Source organism: Tachypleus tridentatus, chromosome 1 (genome assembly GCF_004210375.1).
Source record: "Tachypleus tridentatus isolate NWPU-2018 chromosome 1, ASM421037v1, whole genome shotgun sequence".
Classification (NCBI taxonomy): domain Eukaryota; kingdom Metazoa; phylum Arthropoda; class Merostomata; order Xiphosura; family Limulidae; genus Tachypleus; species Tachypleus tridentatus.
This window is the reverse complement of record NC_134825.1, coordinates 56,258,356-56,279,577: the sequence shown is the minus strand read 5'-3', so window position 1 is coordinate 56,279,577 and position 21,222 is coordinate 56,258,356. Positions and strand designations below refer to the sequence as shown.

At 32.9% G+C, this 21,222-nt stretch overlaps 1 protein-coding gene across 1 annotated transcript in view; it reads left to right on the top strand.

Annotated features, from left to right (window-relative positions):
• Positions 1-21,222, top strand: part of LOC143249299 (protein O-mannosyl-transferase Tmtc3-like) — a 126,924-nt gene that overhangs the window by 44,780 nt on the left and 60,922 nt on the right. The window contains exons 2-5 of the mRNA XM_076498899.1: positions 3,952-4,038; positions 11,358-11,559; positions 12,225-12,361; positions 12,940-13,021. Of these exons, the coding sequence (XP_076355014.1) occupies positions 11,368-11,559; positions 12,225-12,361; positions 12,940-13,021 (411 nt within the window). The 5' untranslated portion in view covers positions 3,952-4,038; positions 11,358-11,367. The remainder of the gene's footprint in view (positions 1-3,951; positions 4,039-11,357; positions 11,560-12,224; positions 12,362-12,939; positions 13,022-21,222) is intronic.

Sequence of the window (21,222 nt, the reverse complement as noted above, 5' to 3'; positions counted from 1 at the left end):
ATGTTATTTAATGTAAAACCAACAGAAAATATTAGTATCCGTGATGGTATAAATGCATACTGGTTGCAAAAATTTGTCGTACTGAGTTCATTTGTTAACTGATTAACTCTTACCTGTTTGTATGATATTTTGCATGTTATCTACAAACTTTACAAACAAAAAACGTTTCATGGTGAAACCAAATAACAACTTAATTCAGTCGTTCTGAACTTTTTAATTTATTTGTTTTTTACCAATGAATTAAACTATTCATCTTAAAATTAGATGATAAATATTCGTTATATTATTTTATTATTATTCACTTTTTTAAGCTACTTTACCATTTCAGAGCAGTTAATATCTTAGTGGTCCGTTATTAACCAAACTTACCTATACTATTACTAAATAAAGCTTGGAAATTGCTTGAATCTATTACCAGGTTTCAGTCTACTATTTCGATTTTTTTATTGAACTTATTTTATCGTTTACAATAGTCCATTTTTCATCAAACTAATTATTACAGTTACTAAGTATAGCATTTTTCATCTTTTATATAATGTAATTAACGATAGAGGTAATATTAGCAATTGAGGTCTTGTTTGAGATATGATATATCTCATGATAACGGGCACTATTGAGCTCTTCAAACTGCAATGCAATCATATTAGTAGCACATGCAATACCTACACATAGTTGTAATTTTTACATTACATTTTGCAAGTCTAGTATCGGATACCTTTGCTAACCAGAAAAACCAGTGACTAAACGTTATGTATGAAATATACATTAAGGACTACACCAAATAAATTAGTAATGTAACAATTAAATGCATTCGTAAATTCATGCAAATTCAATTTTCCCACAAAGAAATTCGTAATTAAAAAGCTCACTAGGACTTTCTAAATCATTCAATTATCCAGCAAATATTCAATCGAAATATCACGGCAGAGCAATAGTTTTATGACTAATTATTTTATTTAAATTTTTTGAGCCTTGTATGTACTTCTAATATTAAATTTGCGATTTTTTACCTAGTTTGAAAAGTACTTCATTAATATAAACCAACTTCTTTAATTATAAGGGTGGAACTCTAACTAAATGTAAAGAAAAGTGTGTGAACATATAATTATATACCTTATATTGAATCCCACATCTGTTGACGTACTATATATCGAATTTCATATCTACCATAACTGTGAAACACGTTCAAAGTTAGTGAACTTAAGTAGCTTTAACTAACGGTGAAGCAATCTTCTGGATAATTGGTTAATGGAATCTTTCAATTATCACCTTAAGCAAAGAACTAGTGATACAAAAATTAATTACATTTTGTACCTTCAACCGTTAACTCATATCAGTTATTTTTCAAATACTTATTTTCAGTTATAACTCCTGACTTCTAGTTGGATATTCGAAATATTATAATTAACTAAGAGTGTGCGTTGATGGCGACATTGATATGGCAAAACAAAATCACACGCATCTGAGAAGAATTAGTTATAATTGAGTAGTCTGAAGGATAATACACATGTAAATAAGTCAGTGTTAAACTTTATATCTAATGCTCAAATTATTTTATGAATACTTCTACTATTCATTGAGTTATAAGTCTGTAATTCAACATATAAAGAGGCAAATCTTTGTAATTCTAAACACTTTATGAGCTAAGCCTTTGTTTATTAATCCCAGAAAACACTGTGGTATATTGAATTCAACTGTAAGTAGATAACACTATGTAACGCAAATTTTGTTCCTGGATAGTATGTGTTATTTCTTAATTGCTTATGCTGTAAACATACAGAAGATGACCATTATTCCCTTTAAACTTTGCTTTTGTGACCTGGATAATGAAATTTAGAAATTAACCTATTTTCTATGTAAACACGGACAAATTTGCACATTTTCATTTATATAAGTTCTAAATAAAACAACATGTGAAACAAGATTTACATGTATTTTATACTAAAGTTATACAAAAATGTTTAGAAGTGAGTAGTTTTTCAAGTTTTGGTAAAATAAGTCAGTGTTAAACTTTATATCTAATGCTCAAATTATTTTATGAATACTTTTACTATTCATTGAGTTATAAGTCTGTAATAACTTTCACGTATGAGCCCCCCCCCCCCAATATAGTCTCCCATCACGTTTGTTGTTATACGCTCCTTGGTAGCGGCGTTCAAAGTCCAGTATATCTTGGTGGAAGCGCTCAACTTGCTCCTTTGAGTATGCTTCCATGTTCTCCTTGAATTTATCAAGATGAGCGTCAAGGATATGGACTTTCAGGGTCATCCTGCAGCCCATTTTGCCGTAGTTCCTCACCAGAGCCTCAACTAGTTCCACATAATTCTCGGCCTTGTGATTGCCCAAGAAACCCCAAACCTCTGCAACAAAGCTGCCCCAAGCTTTTTTTCCTTTTCTACTGAGCTTCTTGGGGAATTATGTGCATTCCAGGATATTCTTTCTTTGTGGTCCAACAAAGACACCAGCTTTGACCATAGCTTCAGACAGCTTAAGGAAGAGGTCTCGAAGCACTTGAAGGCTGCAGACTCCTTATCAAGAGCTGTGACAGATTGTTTTATAAGACCCAATTTTATGTGTAATGGTGGGAACAACACCTTCGGGAGGTCCACTAGTGGCCCAAACTTGACACTGTACTTCCCCACAGGGAATTCGGTCCGTTTTGGACAGTGCTTCCTGTTGTAGTGCGCTGCGGTGTCCCTGCTGTCTCAAAGGCAAAGGTAACAGAGAAACTTGGCAAAGCCTAATGTGTAAGAGGTTCATGCAAAATATTTTGATATTTTTTCTATACTATTGGAAATTAAAAAAATAAATTAAAAGACATTAAAATTTTAAAATATACAAATCTTACTACTCAAGCAAGTAAAAATTATCCGTCTTACCTTCGAGAGTTTTGTTGCAGTGCTCGCAAGTAGAATGAGGTGACCAGAGTTTGTCTTGATCCCCAACGGGAATGCCGAAATATCCCTTGTAGGCTTCACACATTTTCAGCAGATCCTGTCACAGTGTATTTTTTCACTCTTGTCTTGATATATTAGCCACATACAGAGCAGAATGCGTCTGGAGAATGCTTGCAGCTTCTTGATGCCATCTCTGATAAAATCAGATGGGTCTATGTGTTCACTTAGGCAGCTAGAACTAAACCGAACTGGTGAGTGGTGAGCCCCTGTATATATATTACTATGAAAAGTTCTAGAAAATTCTGAAATGTTCTTGAAAGTTGTTGTAAGTTCTACAACATTCTAGAAAATTTTTGTAAGTTTGAGAGAATTCTCTATCAGCTACTCAGTACTGGATCTACCTGGAATGTTCTGGAAAATGGGTAAATTTGAAAATATCATTACTCAGGTCACAAAAGCAAAGTTTGAAGAGAAAAATAGGTCTTTTCCTTTTACTTGAGGCACAAGTAATTGGGAAATAATACTTTCTGCCCAGGAACAAGAAAAAGTAAAACTTTTGTTACATAGTGTAATTTAACTTATAAAATTATATATGATACAATGGTGGACTGAAAGACTGGATACCACATCCAAGTTTCATTTCATCCCAAACGTTTTCGAAAACTAATGCGTAAATAATAATAAGTAAATACATACAAAATGTTTATTGACTTTAACAGTTTTAAACGTATATGCGAACAACGCGTTCAGTTACTTGAAGTAAGTCGATAAACTTCGTGTTCCTGTTTCTCCAGTATTACTTAAAATCTCAGAACTCTAGCCAGAACTGCTTATATTTTAATTCTTTAGTTTCATTTGTCCATTAATATTTAGTAACTCATGAAAATAAGCAGAGCTGCTTTCCTTTTTTGTTGTATTCCAATTTTCCTAGTGGTACTTAGGATTCTTTCTGTAGTTTTTCTTTCTTTTGCTGCCATATTTCAGTTTCTCTAGTAATGTTAAAATTCTCACAATACTAACTTAGAACTGTTTCCTTTTTACTGTTTTATTCCAGATTCTCTAGTGGTACGTGGGATCTTATAAGTCCGGCTTAAGCTTTCCTCTTTTCCTGGTTTATTTCCTACCCTCCGGTGGAACAACGGTAAGTCTTCGGATTTACAACGCTAAAATCAGGGTTTCGATTCGCCCCTATACGGCTTTGGTATAGCAAAGTACACAAATACACACAACAACTTCCATTTCTTTAGAAATGTTAATCTCATATCATTAACTAGTGCTGCTTTTCTTTTACTGTTTTAATTTCATTTCCCTAATATTATTAAGGAGTTTATAACTCTAGAAAGAGTTTTATCCATTTTATATTTAATTTCCATTTCTCTACTAATACTTAGGATTTCTAACTTTTACTGGTGTAGTACATTTCTTAAGTTGTTTTCCATTTGCTGTCGGTAAGCGTTAAGGGACCCAAATGTTTGTAGGTGTGATGTATTCAGGGATAATATAAACTTACTGTGATGTATTCAGGGATAATATAAACTTACTGTGATGTAATCAGGGATAAAATAAACTTACAAATGAACAATAAATGCAAGCAATCTGTGTTATTTCTTTATTTAAAATATTTTCAATCTAAATGATGCATTACGTACAGTTGAGCTAATTGGTGAGGTCAGAGTCTTCAAGTTTCGTATATAAGTCATTAATTTTGAAATGCTAACTAAAGTGTTAAGTGCCAGTAGTTAATTACCTTCGAGTACTGTTAATTGAGTAAGGGATTGTTTGCTACGAATATAATTTCCTCATAGCTTTCCAGCAAATGGGACCAGAAGCATATCATAGCTCGAGTTTTGTACTCTCCAACTTGGAACACTGTGAGCTAATCCAGTCCTTTATTGAAATAAGTACTAATTAAAAAATAATTTTTCCAGCGAAAGTTATTTTTTTGTTTTAATAGTGTTATCTTGTGTAATTAACCGCGTGCACAATGGTTATGTATGTTTCTTTTGATAACCAGATGTATGCTTAGTATGGGAAAAGTAAAACGTACCATGCCGTGAAGAATGCCGTCGTTTTAATTTAGAAATTCAAACTCAAGATTAACCAACCCTAGTTAGTGCTGGACACAAAGAGTAAAATGCTTGTGTTCGAGATTATTTATCAAATGCGAGCTAGAAAAGGGGGATTTGAATATAATTATCATACAGGTAACAGTATAATCCTCTTCCATACAATCATATCCTTTATATAGACTATATATTTTCTCATACGTAAATCTACGTTCGAAGGCCCAATACAAAATCTCCAGAGGAAGTTTTGAAAATATTGATAATAGAATCTAATGGATGGCTCTTGTTGATTAATCTTTAGCAAGCAGAATACTGTATAGCGATGAATGCGTAAACTTTTGCTTGTAGTTTAATCCTATGCAAATGACCTATATCTATTGTGCAACATGTAATTAAGTATAAACTTTGTTCATCTTTCAAAGAAAGTGCTTATTTAGACATGACACTAAGAACAGTCCTCACTTCAAACTTGACTATAATAAACACTATATTATTTTGTACTTTACTTTATTGCCACGAAAAGTTTGAGATTAAGGCAGGTAATTATTGAAGTAATTTCTTTTCCAATTGATCCTCATTTTCAGTTGTATAATTTCCAAACGTTTAAGCCTTTAACACACATACACACATTACAAACCACCTAAATTATTATTAGGAAATTAGTTTTGTTTTCAAGACCATAATCAATGTTGAGGCTTCAAATATTCAATTGTTTCAAGTTAAAGGAAAGTTTAGCTCATAATAAACTAAACCTCTTGAACTGCTAAGGTTAATAAAACTGTTTGATTTGAGATGTATAGATTAAATTAGCGTAAGAGTTGTTTGAAGAATAAAATATTATAAATACAATTTACTGTCGAAACCACTACACAAAAATAGTTCTTTTCTGCAGTATAACTTGTTTATATTTTTTACTATCTTTAGTAATTATAATTGGTAATATGAAAGATTGAGTAAATAGATTTATTAAGTGTTTGTATGAATAAATGTGATTAACATGTTTAGAGACACGAAGAGAAGTTCTTGATTTGAATGATTGCATTATAAAACATTCGGTTCAATGAACAGTTATCTCAAGCAACACGTTTGTATTTCATCAAGAACCTGTTTTATTTTTAATTCACATTTCTAGGCAGATTTTGTGCATATATTTTGGTATTTCAGATCTATAACAAGTTAACTAGCAAGTACTTGAAAATCGGTGCTTTGATATACTGTTTACAGCCCGACATGACCTTAAATGATTAGAGTACTTTACTCATAATTTTAGGGTCGCGGTTTCGAATACCTGTCCCATCAAATATGTTCGTCCTTTCAGCCGCTGGGGGCGTTGTGGAGTGAGGGTCAATCCCACTATTCGTTGGTAAAAGAGTAATCCAAGAGTGATTGTGATTAGTTGCCTTCCGTCTAGTCTTTCATGCTAAATTAGGGACGGCTAGTGCATAAAACTTTTCAAAATTTTCTTATTGCCTATGCCCCCAAGGGGCACGGCGGTATGTCTGCGGATTTACAACACCAGAAGCCGAATTTCGATAGCCGTAAGGGAAAGAGTACAGATAGTCCACTGTGTAGCTTTCTGCTTAACTCCAAACAAACTTATTGTACACGTGTATATACTAACACACAGGCACACATATACATTATATATATATATATATATATATGAGAAAGAGAAAGAAAGTTATTTAAAATATACAACTAGTCAGAATAAGAATACAGTTTAATACATGAAAGTGTCATTTTCTACGTCAGTTCATGGAACATGTTCATTTAAGTTCTCTTGATAATAGTGTATGTTTAGGTATATAAACATAATCACAAAGCATAAAATTCAATTCATGGAGGAATACACTCATATCTTAATGCTTTCGCTGTAATTTATCATAGTTGACACAATACAGTTCTTATTACTCTACACAAAGCAGGACCAGTTACAGATATTTCACTACATAAATGTTATACCAAACATTTACTAAGTGTAAAGCATGTTACAAAGACACCTCAACAGTATCCATTAATATGTGGCCAAAACGAAAGTATCATATTTAATGTTAATTTCTTAGATGTACGATGATATTTAGTGCTTAATAATTAAATGCTATTGCATTCTAAATGTTTGTTGATCTATCTAAACATTTTTGCTATATTTTAAACTTGCTAGTTATTTTATCTTTACCATCTTTTAACTTTTCCCCTCTTATATTCTCGCAACTGTATAGTTTTTCACTTTGTAAAAACTTCAACATTACTAATCTACTAACTTTATCTCACCAAGTTTTCTTGTTGACTGTGATAAGTGGTATTTGACACGTACTTAATACGTCAGATGATATCTTTACTTCATCGATTTTGCTTTAGTTTTATTTATGTAAAATACAAAATGGGCTTGATTGATTAAACATATTTTGCCATATCTTAGTATAATATTAATAACAGAAAAAAGTTTTGAACAATTCAAGAGAGTGAGACAAGGTGAATTATATATTATCACGTATCAACCATTTTGAACTGTCTTTCTAAACCTAATTAATGAATCAATAGAACACTTTTTGTCAACCAGTTCACTTGCTTTTCCTAACGATCCTGAATCTGGAAAAAGGCCTAACATTACACATTTGATAAAAGCTGACTCTGTCGCGCAATTGTAAGATGAGTTCAATTCCATTCTTTTCTGGAAGCCTATCAAACGTACATGGTCGTCTTATGCTTTTTCAAGTACAATGGTAAAATGGTGATGCATCAAACGATTTGGCAGGTATGTCTAAAAATAAAATTACTCTGACTGTCTCTAGCTTTCCTTTATTTATACAGTAACAGTAGACTTTTATATTTGTCTAGAGGCCTTACCGTGATGTGATGTATTTTCGCCATTACTTCCATAGATAAACGAAATTCGTTTTTGAGAAAATGTATTTCGAGATAGTCGCTTGGACATGTAAAACAACCAGCCCTTCGTACCCCTAGCATTTTGTTAATAAGCATTCCATTGATATTTATAAAACGTTATAAAAAGTGACTGTTAATTAAATACATCAAAATTTAAATTGTTTTCACTTTAAAAATGACAAAGTTGATAAAAATATCATACTTACTTACCTGAACTTATATATGTTTCATCTAAATTAGTGGAGAAATGATGACGTACGAAACACATAGGTGTTCTAGTCTGGTGTATAGATAAGATTTTATTAAATGATGTTGACTGACTGAACAGCTAAGGATATTTCATACCATTTTAAAATTTAAAGAATGTCTTGAATAAATAGAAAAGCGCCTTCAGTCTGGGGATTTTCTTTTAGTCACGAGAAAAATAAAGATTATCGTTCATGGTAAATTTTGCAATGTTTATTTTTACTTCATGGCCCAGCATGAACAAGATGTTAGGGCGCCTGACCCGTAATCTGAGGGTCGCGGATTCAAATCCTTGTCACACTACAATGCTCGCCCTTTCAGCCGTGTGGGCGTTATAATGTGACGGTCAATCCCACTATTCGTTGATAAAAGAGTAGCCCAAGAGTTGGTAATGGGTGGTGATGACTAGCTACCTTCCCTGTCTTACACTGCTAAATTATGGACGGCTAGGGCAGATAGCCCTAGTGTAGCTTTGCGTGAGATTAAAACAAACAATACTTTTACCTTACATTTTAAATTTTATTTTTTGACATACTACTTCCATTAATGGTTTAATCTACAATATAAGTCTACGTAATAAATCACCAGTTAATAGAAACCTCACGTGTACGGTCATCTCAAGTTTGGTAACAAAGTGTACGAATAATTTTGTAATAAAAGCATATATGTATTTCTGTTGGCCACCAGTAGATAGTGTAGATATCACATTGTGTTGCTTTGTACTAAAAAACCAAGGACAACACATATGTATATTAATAAACATGGCATATAGTTTATATAGAGAAACAGAGAAAAGAAGCCTTAAGAATATATGTAACACATTTAAGTTAAACAAGAAATTGTTACAGATGAACTTATCTCATTACATAATTATTTTTCATTATTTTCAAAGTAATGATACTTATAGAAAATCTAACCAATTATATTCACTCTTACAGCGTCAATATATATATATATATATACATACTACCATACATGTCATGATGCACTCTTTCTGGAAGTTTTATATAAATTATTTATAACAAAATATTTTTTCCAGCACATTACGTAACATTCTCTAGTACTTTAGTACCTAACAAATTCAGTTTATATGAATACTTGTAAAACTTCGTTCTCGTCAGAATTGAAGACTATTATTATAATTGAAATTGGTAAGGCAACCATTTATAATATACAAACCCTAAAAGCCCAGTTCAATCGCTTATGATTATTACATAAAAAAGAAAGATTCGTTTTCTTTATAATCAAACTACAATAGTTTCTGTCTTTTTTCCCCGTAATATAATAATATAATATAATGTAAAGTTGTTTTCTTATATGTATCGAAATATATACATATAACGATACAATAAAATCTTTAAACTACGATATATTGTACACATACAGAGAGACAACGGGAGGAAGAAAGAATTAATACAAACAATGTATAATTTCACCATTATAAATACAAGTTATTTTAATATATATACACAACTAAAAAGCAATCAAACATTACTCTATCAATCATCCTTCAATCCCTCAATTATTCTAACATTGTGGCAAAATACACAAAGTGTTACGTTATATTTATAAATTGAGATTTATCTCAGAACACAATTCAGAACACAAAAATTTCTAAGTTTTGAAATACTTTAAAATTATTTTTCTGTTTTCTTTATACGTCGTTGATTCTATACAAAAGAAATCTCAGGTTTACAAAAACACAATCTACGCATCGCGTCTCATCGTTATGACAATAGACTGATGTAGCTGTAATATATTTTTCTTTTTTACTCAATAAGGCAGTTGCTAGGGTATATTTTAATCATAAATAGATGGTCAAGGATAACTTCCTTGACATTATGGAGGTCTGCCGCCTTTTTTATGTTGTAAAAATAAAACACTAACTCTCTTACTTTGGTTCCTGTATTGGTATCGCATGGACTAGATCTTTTACACTATTAAGTAATAAATACGTTTTTTAGCGACTTCTTTTCTCATAAAGATTTTACAGATCTAAACGGGGCCAGAGATGTCTTACTAAGGTTACAAAGTATTTTTCTTGTAGCTTGTTGTTATTGGGTAGGTTTCTCCTTTCTACTGAATTAAATAAAAGTAAATCGATTGATGGCAAGTACACAGAGTGACGTCATTTATGGTTACTGCACTTACATTCTCAGTAAAATTGTATGCAAGGAGCGTTCAGTTGTGGCCAGGCAACAGAGCTCGATTTTTCATCATTTGTTCTAACTGAGATATTGTTGTGTTTTTTTTTCTCAAAACAATTTAGTTCTTCAGATATTAAGACAAAAGATAGTGTATTAAAGAAAAGTCGCTTGTTTATATCAGTAATAATCAGTTTAGAAAATTCTTCTGAACCGTATTATGCTTTAACTTTTCTTTTGTTTTTTCTCGTAAGGAAAGTTGTTTTTTTCATATCAGTAATATTCCTTTTAACATTGTGTGTTCCGACGAAATATAATAATAATAATAATGTAATAACGATATTTTAATGTCAACATACTTAAATGCATGTATTTAGAACAATAACTTTTCTTATGAATTTTTTTAAATATTGTTATGCATCACTGTTAAGGACGAAACGTTGTACAGATATGAATCTCTTAGTGCGCAAGAAGCTGTTTCAAAGCTTCAACTTCCTAGTACGTTAAGCGAATAAAATTAATTTTCTTAGTTAAATAAACGAAATTTGTGAGAAACGTCAACAACTAATATATTTTGAATCTGTAAATACTAACTGTAGCCATTTTTGACACATTAACTTTTTTCTTTTTAATTATTAAATGTACATACACATCTGCAGCCGTAAGATGAAATAATGTTTTGAACTGCATATTACAAACGTTTTGATGTAAGTAACGACTAAATCATAATAATTATTACGTATGTAATGCAAAACACTTTACTGCCTTCGCTATTTAAAGTAGTGTAGCTAATGTTACAATCATACATAGGTTTAAAATCCTTTAATCAACTAAAGCTTATGCTATGAGTACATAGCATTGGTTTTCTAGTTTACTTTGTACGACCCTACTCTGTAAAGCACACTCTGTTTCCTGGTTTAGGAAATTTTTGTTGTTGTTAAACGCTGGTCATATACTTTTCTCCCTTCACTCGTCACTTACTTTCATTTCCACGCCTATAATTTATTATTTTTCTAAAAGTTAATATTAAATTACTAACTGACCATTGAGTTTTGAGTTTCAGTTAAACTTATTAGAAATACATATTGGTTTAATTATTTGTCGTTGTTTTTTTGCAGTTCTACAACAATGAGTAAACAACCAGACAGGTTTTATCCTCTAGCAGTTGCGGCCACAGCCCTGACAGTATACAGTTCTTCTCTCGGTGGCAACCTGGTGTTTGACGACATAGCTGCCATTCAGGAGAACCGCGACGTGCGCCCATCTAGTCCATTCATCAATCTTTTTCTCGACGATTTTTGGGGAATGCCGCTTCACAAGGTTAGTAATTCAATCGCTCTCTCGTCTCCTTGTGAATACTTCCAATAACTATATATGTGGCTTCAAACTGAGTTTTACCCTTAAATTCACAAGCCAAATTTATTGTTAATATCAATAACTCGAATACTGAAGAAGCACGATTCCATGCCGTAAAATATTGTGAAAACAGATAGAAACTTTTAGAAACTTTACATTCGTTTCTTTAAGAATCAAGTCTACAGCCATGAAATTCTTTTGTGAATATTGTTCTATCGCGTTAGAATTTGTGCTATGCATAGTAAATGTATTCATTTATACTTTCCTATAACAAAGGATTTTTTTTTCTCATAAAACTACGAAATGCTTTAAGAATTTAAAAATATTATCATTATGTTTATTGGAATAAAAGTAAGAGTGATTTTAATTTATTTGTTATTTGCCCAAAGAATGTTTAAAACGTAAAATTAAATATTTCAAATCAGTAGAATGTAGTTTATGTAAATAGAATTAAAAGGTATAACTTTTTAAATGCATTTTTCTACACAAGTCTGGATTTCGGAGCTAACGATTCGGATTTGAATTTGTGCGATATCACAAATCAACCTCTACACTTTAATTTGTGAGTGTATTATAAGAGTGACAGCCAGACACTTTATATTTATAAGAACTTTTACTCTGTTCAAAAGGAACAAAGCCACAAGTCATACCGTCCATTCACTGTCTTCACATTCAGACTCAATTATGCCGTCCACGGTCTACAACCATTCGGTTATCACGTGATCAACGTTCTGCTTCATGCCTTAGTGTGCGTCTTGTATTACAGGTAATTATTATTATGAATGTATATTTACTGTTATTTGTAAGATTTAAAAACTTTGAGATAAATTCATGTCCTTTAATTATTTTTCAGTGATAGATTGGTATAGTTTACAGAAATAATGATATATTATGACTTGCTTTTTCTTCAAAAAAACAACACAATAAATAGTCGCACGTTGGTTCTCTGTCTCTGCCTTACCTTCCATTTAAGGTTATTGGTAACTGTAACTATTAAACAATTCAAATCATATATCATCCACGTCATAAGTTACATTTACGGATAATAACAAATAAAACAAAATAAAAAAGGCTTAAGCTAAATATTATTACTCGCTAATACATCGTGTTTTAATATATGTTATCTTATTGTATATTATTATTCCTTTCTGAGACGTTTCTCGGCATAAATTAACTTTATATCGCCATTTGTTTTGGTTTTTTCGAATTATCTTCTAGAAGTACTGTTTAAAACTGTCTAACTTAAAAAGAATAATATTAATAACATGTCAGTTCTTTTGATATGTTTAAGCAGTAATAAAATAATCAAAATAGAGGGTGTTATAGTCTACACTTTCTTTACAGGCTGTGCCTCCTCTTCTTGCCTCGTTTTGTCAGCTCTGTCGCCGCCATCTTGTTTTCCGTCCATCCGATTCACACAGAAGCAGTAAGAAATGAGTCTATTTTGAAATCTAACAGAATTAAAAGTTTTTGTAAAGATAGATTTTAAGTTTAAATGCATGTTTCGAGAAAATGTAATTCAATTCACGTTTTTTTTATCAATTAAAATAATTAATGTTGGCGAGAATTCTGAGCTATTGACAGAAATAATTGTGAAGAAAAAAACCCAATAAAGTCCATAAATACTTATATCTAGTCTCTTCCGCTTAAAAGAAATGGACTTAAAACAATTTATTTTCACTAGTTTGTAAATTGTCGTTGACATTTTATGGGGTATTTCATTTTCGTCGTAGACCGAGCATTTTTTATATCTACATAGTTATCTGAAGTTAACGTTTTGAGGAATTATGGTTCTCAACTAATTTAAATATGATTCCACATAGCTATTTGGAACTTGTACTTCTAATCTATTGTTTTTTATTCATAATACCCACATAATACAATCAAATATTAAACTCTTCAACTTTTATTTCTTTATTTGTGCCATGAGTCGACACTTTTCTTTTATGCAACAAAGTGCTTGTTCTTACCAAACTATTCTATAAACAAGTAAAATCGCAATTATTAACAACGCCTATACAACGGTTGAGGAAATTTCTCGAAAAGTAAATCATTATAAAATGGAGAATTAGAGAACACTGTTTTTGTTTGAAATAGCAACAAATAATGTTGCCACCAACGTTAGACAAAAACCTTTATTTGGTTTTAACATTAATATTGTTGGTTTGTTTCTGAATTTCGCGCAAAACTACAGTAGGGCTATCTGTGCTAGCCGTCCTTAATTTAACAGTGTAAGACTAGAGGGAAGGCAACTAGTCATCACTGTACACCACCAACTCTTGGGCTACTCTTTTACCAACGAAAAGTAGGATTTACCGTCACATTATAACGTCACCATGGCTGAAGGGATGAGCATATTTGGTGTGAAGGGGATTTGAATCCGCGAACCTTAGAATACGAGTCGAATGCCGTAAAACACCTGATCACGCCGGGCCTTCTCCTATTTGGAGAAAAATTATGCGAGAAACCTGGTTTCTAAAGTGTGTAGACATAACAAATCGTGTAGATAGGCATAGGGCCCGGCATAGCCAAGCGTGTTAAGGCGTTCGACTTGTAATCCGAGGATCGCGTGTTCGTATCCCGGTCGCCTCAAAAATGCTCGTTATAATGTGACGGTCAATTCCACTATTCGTTGGTAAGAGTATCCTAAGAGTTGGCGGTGGGTGGTGATGACTAGCTACATTCCCTCTAATCTTACACTACTAAATTAGGGACGGCTAGTGCAGATAGCCCTCGAGTAGCTTTGCGCGAAATTCAAAACAAACAAATATGCATAGATGAGGCCTGGCATGGCCAAGCGCGTAAGGCGTGCGACTCGTAATCCGAGGGTCGCGGGTTCGCGCCCGCGTCGCTCCAAATATGCTCGCCCTCCCAGCCGTGGGGACGTTATAATGTGACGGTCAATCCCATTATTCGTTGGTAATCGAGTAACTTTGTGCGAAATTAAAAAAAAACAAACAAGCATGATCAATCAATAAGTGTTTCGTGACTTGCGACATTTGATATTATGATTCATTAAAATTTATTAGTTTTGGAATAAATAGATAGAAAGTTCAGTTCTCATGCTTTATGTAAAGAAATGTTTTCAATTTCTTTAACCTACACATGTTTCTGTAAGTTTTTCATTCAATTCTGCTGCAGTTAAAAGTTTTCGCGGCTAACGAGTTGCTAACAAACTATTTGCTAATCGCCAGACGAATTTAATTGCTCAATTTGGAGGAAAGGTAGGGAACTCCCAGAAGGAGAAAAGCTTGATCAATTAATCACTTTGATGTTACTTGAGATGTGTTATTATCCCCGTATAAGACTGTTTTAATTAGTGCTAACGGCGTCGTTTGTACATTATTTTCAAGATGTTAAGACAGAAGAATAGGGTTTCTGGTATCAATTTGATATCTGAAGAAAAACAAAAACCTGACTTGTGCCACAAAGGTTGCCTTTTGTTTCGCTGGTCAACTGTGATTATGCAGCTTGTCTTTTAAACTTAACGTTACCTGATCTACCGAGTCGTTAAGACAAGGTGAATATTTCTCGTTGAGAAACTGCCCTGAAGTAGAATGACTCGAATTACCAGAGCAAACTATTAAATGATATTGTCCTTTTATTTACCAGGATTTTATAATATTTCGATAGTATCACAGAGGTATTAATAGTGCACTACTTTATATTCTCTGTTACTGTGCTAAAATGTTTACAGGTTTTACACAGAATTTTAATTACTGAGTGTTTTTAACTATGTAAAAAAATTAAAAATGTTTCTTTACTATACACGAAAAGAGTTTTTGTTGTTCTGAATAAAGTATATGAATTGTATAAATAAATAGCAAATGTACTCACGTCTGGCGAGACATTCATTTCGTTCACTTCACTGTGGTGGTAGGATGACGTTCGTGTGTGCCAGTCGCCGCGCGTATCTATTAAATACGGATGATCAGAAAAGGCACGCTCGGCATCTAACGTGGCATTCGTTTGGAGTTAGATTAACTTTAAAAGTTAAATTGTTGCAGAATTCTGATCGTTTCTATATTTAACTTATCCAGTTAAACTTAGTTCATCCAGTTACTCACAACAGTTTGACTTCAAGATACCAGACAAACAGATAACTCTGCATTATACACATTATTAGAATAATTTCAAAAGAAAATATATCTACAAATCCTGTTAGTCAAAGTGTGGCTTAACGGTTAACATGCCGGATTGTGAATGCGAGGGTCCTGTTCACTTCTTATTGCTGGAAAATGTCTTTCTACACTTTTTCAGGTCTCGAGTAGATGAAAAACAAATCACCGTTAATTTTCTAGGTCATTCCAAAGTTGTATTGGGTTCCTTCAAAATTAGGGACGATTAGAGCACATAACTCTTGTGTAGGTTTTGGTCGAATTTTCAAAAACAATCAAAACAAAGTAATAATATTAGCAGCAATATTAATCCGGGAACTAAAGTTAAATGATCGTTTTGATGGATGTTTGATGTTCTCAATATGTGGAACTCGGAGGTGATTATTATTAGTTGTTTTTTTCTCAAAGTAATTTTCTTAGACTGAAATTAGTTTGCATTAATAAAATAGTTATATCTTCAAATAAGAAATGTATACGTGAAATCGATCTTATAAGTGTTTCCACTTTCATTAAAATTAATAATCTTATATATTAGCTGTTTTTTTCTAGTCTTTCATAAACTCGAAAATAAATGGGGTCCATTATCTTTTATAGAGGGGGCAGTTAACTACAACAAACAAACTTTAATGGCGTTGAACGTTTCCTGTTTCTCCCTTTTGTTTGAACAAAAGATTGCAACGAGGCTTGCTTCTAATTCCCAGAAAGTTAGTATTAATATCAATCTGAATTTGCAAAGAATAAAAATAAACTAAATAATACCTGTCACTCATAGATATCTAGAGTATAGATTAGCAGGCGTGTTTGTTGGTCTATGTGTGTGTATATATTAATATTGGAACAAGTAAAAAGTTCGGTTACAGTAACTTTTATAAAATCCATATTTACTTCGCGTGAATATTTTATTTTATGGACTGCATATTACTTAATAGTAAGAAATCAGACAAGTCCAAAGTTCTTGATTTACTGGAAGTGTACCCTGTGTAGGAAATTTATTGATGGAGAGAGAGTTTCATTTTCGAAATGGTTTCTTTTAATTTTTAATCAAATCTATTAATTCTGCTCTGTGGTTAAAGAGAATTACGATGTTTACGATAAGTTGGGTTAAATAAACTTGCAGTATACTCTTGTTGATGGAGAATTCTGTCACCTGGTCGCTTACATACTATCAAGGCTAAAAACCTGGGTTCGATTCGTCGCTGAAAACCGACTACAAAGAACGCATTGTATAACAGTACGCTAAAATCACACACAAACTAGTTCATTTGTTTGGTCTAAAATATTCTATATTTCCTTTGTTAGGTATTTAAAATCAACATTATTGTGTTCAGTTAGTTAAAATAAACATCTAAAAATAGCAACAGGTAAGAATCGATTAACAGATATTCTATTCTGATGTGATGTAAAAGCTAGAAGCTTATTACGTCCACCAAACCTGTTTGCCATTTTGAAAAATTCGCTGATTTATTTTATTTTATTAGAAGCGATAAAAATATAAGTTCTTCGAAAATTAGGGGAAAATACATTACATTTTTGTAAAGTGAAGCTATATACCAAAGAATTTCAAAATTTTATTTAGTGGCATAACTGTCATACCTTCGTTTACTAATTACTGTAAGATGTGGCAATTGGATATTCGGATATCCATGTTGTCATTGTTAATAGCTTATACGAGTATCTGAATTTGAGTATTAATTTCTTTTTGACTTTTTAATAACTAGAAACTACTTACTAAGTAGTTTTATCCTTCGTTTTGATCCTTTCGGTTTTTAATCTGATGCAATCTTCAGGAAAGTCCTAAGATGAACCATTTTTGTGTCAGTAGTGAATTTAACTATAGTTACACCACAGAATACACCATTTACATCCTACTAGAAAAAAAGGGAAAGGATTCAGCATGCAAACATGTCAGTTCAGAAAGGTATGAAATGTAATCCACTGTAATGATACTCTATCAGAAAAAATAACAAATTCCCTTCTGAAACTTAAAAAACAACAAACCATAATAGCTCCATTAGAATCCACTGTATAGCTGAAGGTGGCCACTACACGAAGATGTTTGTTTGTTTTGGAATTTCGTGCAAAGCTACACGAGAACTATCTGCATTAGCCGTCCCTACTTTGGCAGTGTAAGACTAGATGGAAGGCAACTGGTTATCACCACTCACTGCCAACTCTTGGGCTACTATACAACAAATACTGGGATTGACCGCTACATTATAACGCCTCTACGACTGAAAGTGCGAGCATGTTTGTGACGAGGATTCGAGCCCGAGACTCAGATACGAGTCGAGCACCTTAACTTCCTGGTCATGCCAGGCCATTACACGAAAATAACGACTAACTCACCAAACACTAACCCCAAGCAACAATTACTGAACCTCTAAAGAAACTACAGAAAAAACGTTAGAACAAAACAGTTAAATAACTAACGCTACTTAATTAACGGTACAACCTTACATACCTATGATTCATCTGAAGTTAAAAAATAGCGTTAACTTTTCCGGCTCGTAGTTAACTGCATAGATTCACCATACCGCCCCTAAGCTGAGTATCTGGTAAATATAATATCAGTTAACATGTAAAGTATAGCCGTATGTTAAGAACACGATTCACTTCGTAGAGACTATAAAAGCAACTACGATAAAGTCGCAAGATGACTAGCTTCAACCTATTCAACCTATTCAACAATGTGCCAACCCCAATATACTACAAGAATTATGCTAACAGCTTGAAAATATAACTCCTTATCAATGCTTGAAATGGGAAAAAGTTCTGATACGTATAAAAGTAAGCTAAATGAGGCGAGAAAAAGTGGTCACGTGCAGTTATATACATATTTCTCACCATGAGAATGCGGGTACTGAACTCTTGAATATAGAACGAACAGCACTGCTCTTTATAATCGCATCCAGTTGATGATGCTCACAATAATGAACCTCGCAACCCTCTGTATCAACCTACTTCTAGCATGAAAATAAATACTATCAACAAGAAAGAGGCCTACCTGCGGGCTCACCCTTGTCATTAGTCCACCCTACCTGCGGGCTCACCCTTATCATTAGTCCACCCTACCTGCGGGCTCACCCTTGTCATTAGTCCACCCTACCTGCGGGCTTACCCTTGTCATTAGTCCACCCTACCTGCGGGCTCACCCTTGTCATTAGTCCACCCTACCTGCGGGCTTACCCTTATCATTAGTCCACCCTACCTGCGGGCTCACCCTTATCATTAGTCCACCCTACCTGCGGGCTTACCCTTGTCATTAGTCCACCCTACCTGCGGGCTCACCCTTGTCATTAGTCCACCCTACCTGCGGACTCACCCTTATCATTAGTCCACAATAACTGTTACTTGGAACACTTCGAAGTTAACACTCTCGAAACAGGCCACAATGTTTTGATCAGATATGATGAGTATACATTCCTAATATGGCCAGGCGTTCCATAAAAATCAAGAATTTACGAATCTGATGATCAGTCAAGATCCCGCGGTACAAGTCAAAATGGAAAGATTGACGTGAAGATGACCAAGACGTATAACACGTATACCACAGGAGTTTAAAGGAAAACCATAGATACAGACAACTGCTTCGATTATAAGTCCAACCACTTAACAGTGAAAAGACAGGCATTATATACTGCTTAGTTTCAAGAATGATCATGATTTTCAATACTGAAGAATCTAAGAAGATTGAAGGAAATAATATCACTACAACCCTCCTTAATACGTAACTGGGACTCTTAATAAATAAGAAAATGGAGAATATGAACTTTGAAAATAAACAGAAAGAAAAAAGAAAGAAGAAAGACAAACAGCTATATGTCAGAGGGCTCTCTAAAACATTTAGAGAACACGCAAACAACAAACTTGGGACAACATTGAGCAGTCACAACACATTACATTCACAATTAGTACACATGAAATAACCTAACGACCCAATGGAGAGTAAAACACCATTAATAGGATACTCTGTAAATGTAGATTCCAAAACATTCTATAAGAAAAAAGGGAAAAAAGTTCGAATTCATGTGCATAGAAGCTGCATACCAGACTTAACACTACCAATATCTTACCACCCGTTCATGATGCCAGAGATGATCATGTTATCCAATTGTAGTTACAAATACTTAATTCAACTTCTAAGGACAGTTGAGTGAATAACTAACTCTCCACAGTTTATTCAAAAAGACTTAGGATCGAATCCCTGCGAATACTAATGCAGAAAGAGTTATTCTCAGGGATTCACTGAAAATGACAGCAAGTTAGTAGTCTGAACTTAGGATAGCACTATACTCGTTAACTAGTACAGATTTTCTGGGAAAGCTATTTGTGGTTACTGAGTGAAAAGAGTATAAAGTTTGTAAATTGTCAAACTTTGGGCTATTATATTTTATAACATTGTTTCTTATTTAAGTAAGATAACAACTTCACTGATGTTTTAGTAAAAATAGTCCTCAATCAGATGACAGGATTTATAATCATTAAAATGCATTTTAGCCATTTCATTTGGCTATGCTACTTCAATGAACGGTAGCTCTAATGAAGGTTACGTTTATTTGTAATTAATTAAACGTAAAAACTATTGAAGCGCATTTATTATTGTCTTTCTTTAAGTAAATTGATATTTGAGCATTATAAAATAATCAATCCATTGGTCTGAACGAATTGTACTATTTATTTTGTTATGCTTTCCTCCTTACTTCTCCTTTATTTTCCTGTTTCAGAGCTTTGAATATTATTCATATTTTGTAAGAATATTATTTTGAACGCCATGGGTTTTTTCTTTAGGTTTATTAATGTGATTCGTCACGTAAGTCTCTTAGTTGATATGAATAATGCTACAGTAGACCATCAAAGTAATTGAAACACTTCTCTGGAACTTCTACTATCACAATACATAAACCTTTGATAACATAGAACAATAATTTTTTCACATCTACATTCGAAATTTGATATTAAATTTACCGTCGTGAAGACATTAAAGAAAGATTCAGCAAACAATAAACTAGTTTTCATAGTATTCACGAAATGTGGTTATGAAAGTTTCTGGTCAATGTGCTGCATTTTATTCTTAAATATAAAGCCTCTAAATGGTTAGTTTAATATATATATGTATATATAGCGAGAGATTTTCCTGATAGACTACGATGCAATTCAATAACTCGGGATTTCTGAAGAGAATGGTGCCACATTTTACTTCTAAGAATAACAGCTAGGGTCGGAACCAGTGGGACACACGCTCTAAATACTTAAATTGTGGAGCTCGAATATCATTTTGCTCTCACCCATCCACCGCTAATATTATACTTATATTAGTTTTATTTAGTATGTTTTACTGTAGAGTGGGCATGTATATAATCCAATTTCGAAAAATGTTATATTGAACGTTCATGAGCATGTGAACATATGTGATAATGCAGTTTTATAGTATACAGCTAACAATTTAATTTGTTTTGTATGTACAATACAGTAGGTGTTATTATGTGAGATTACTGAATGATGTTTTATA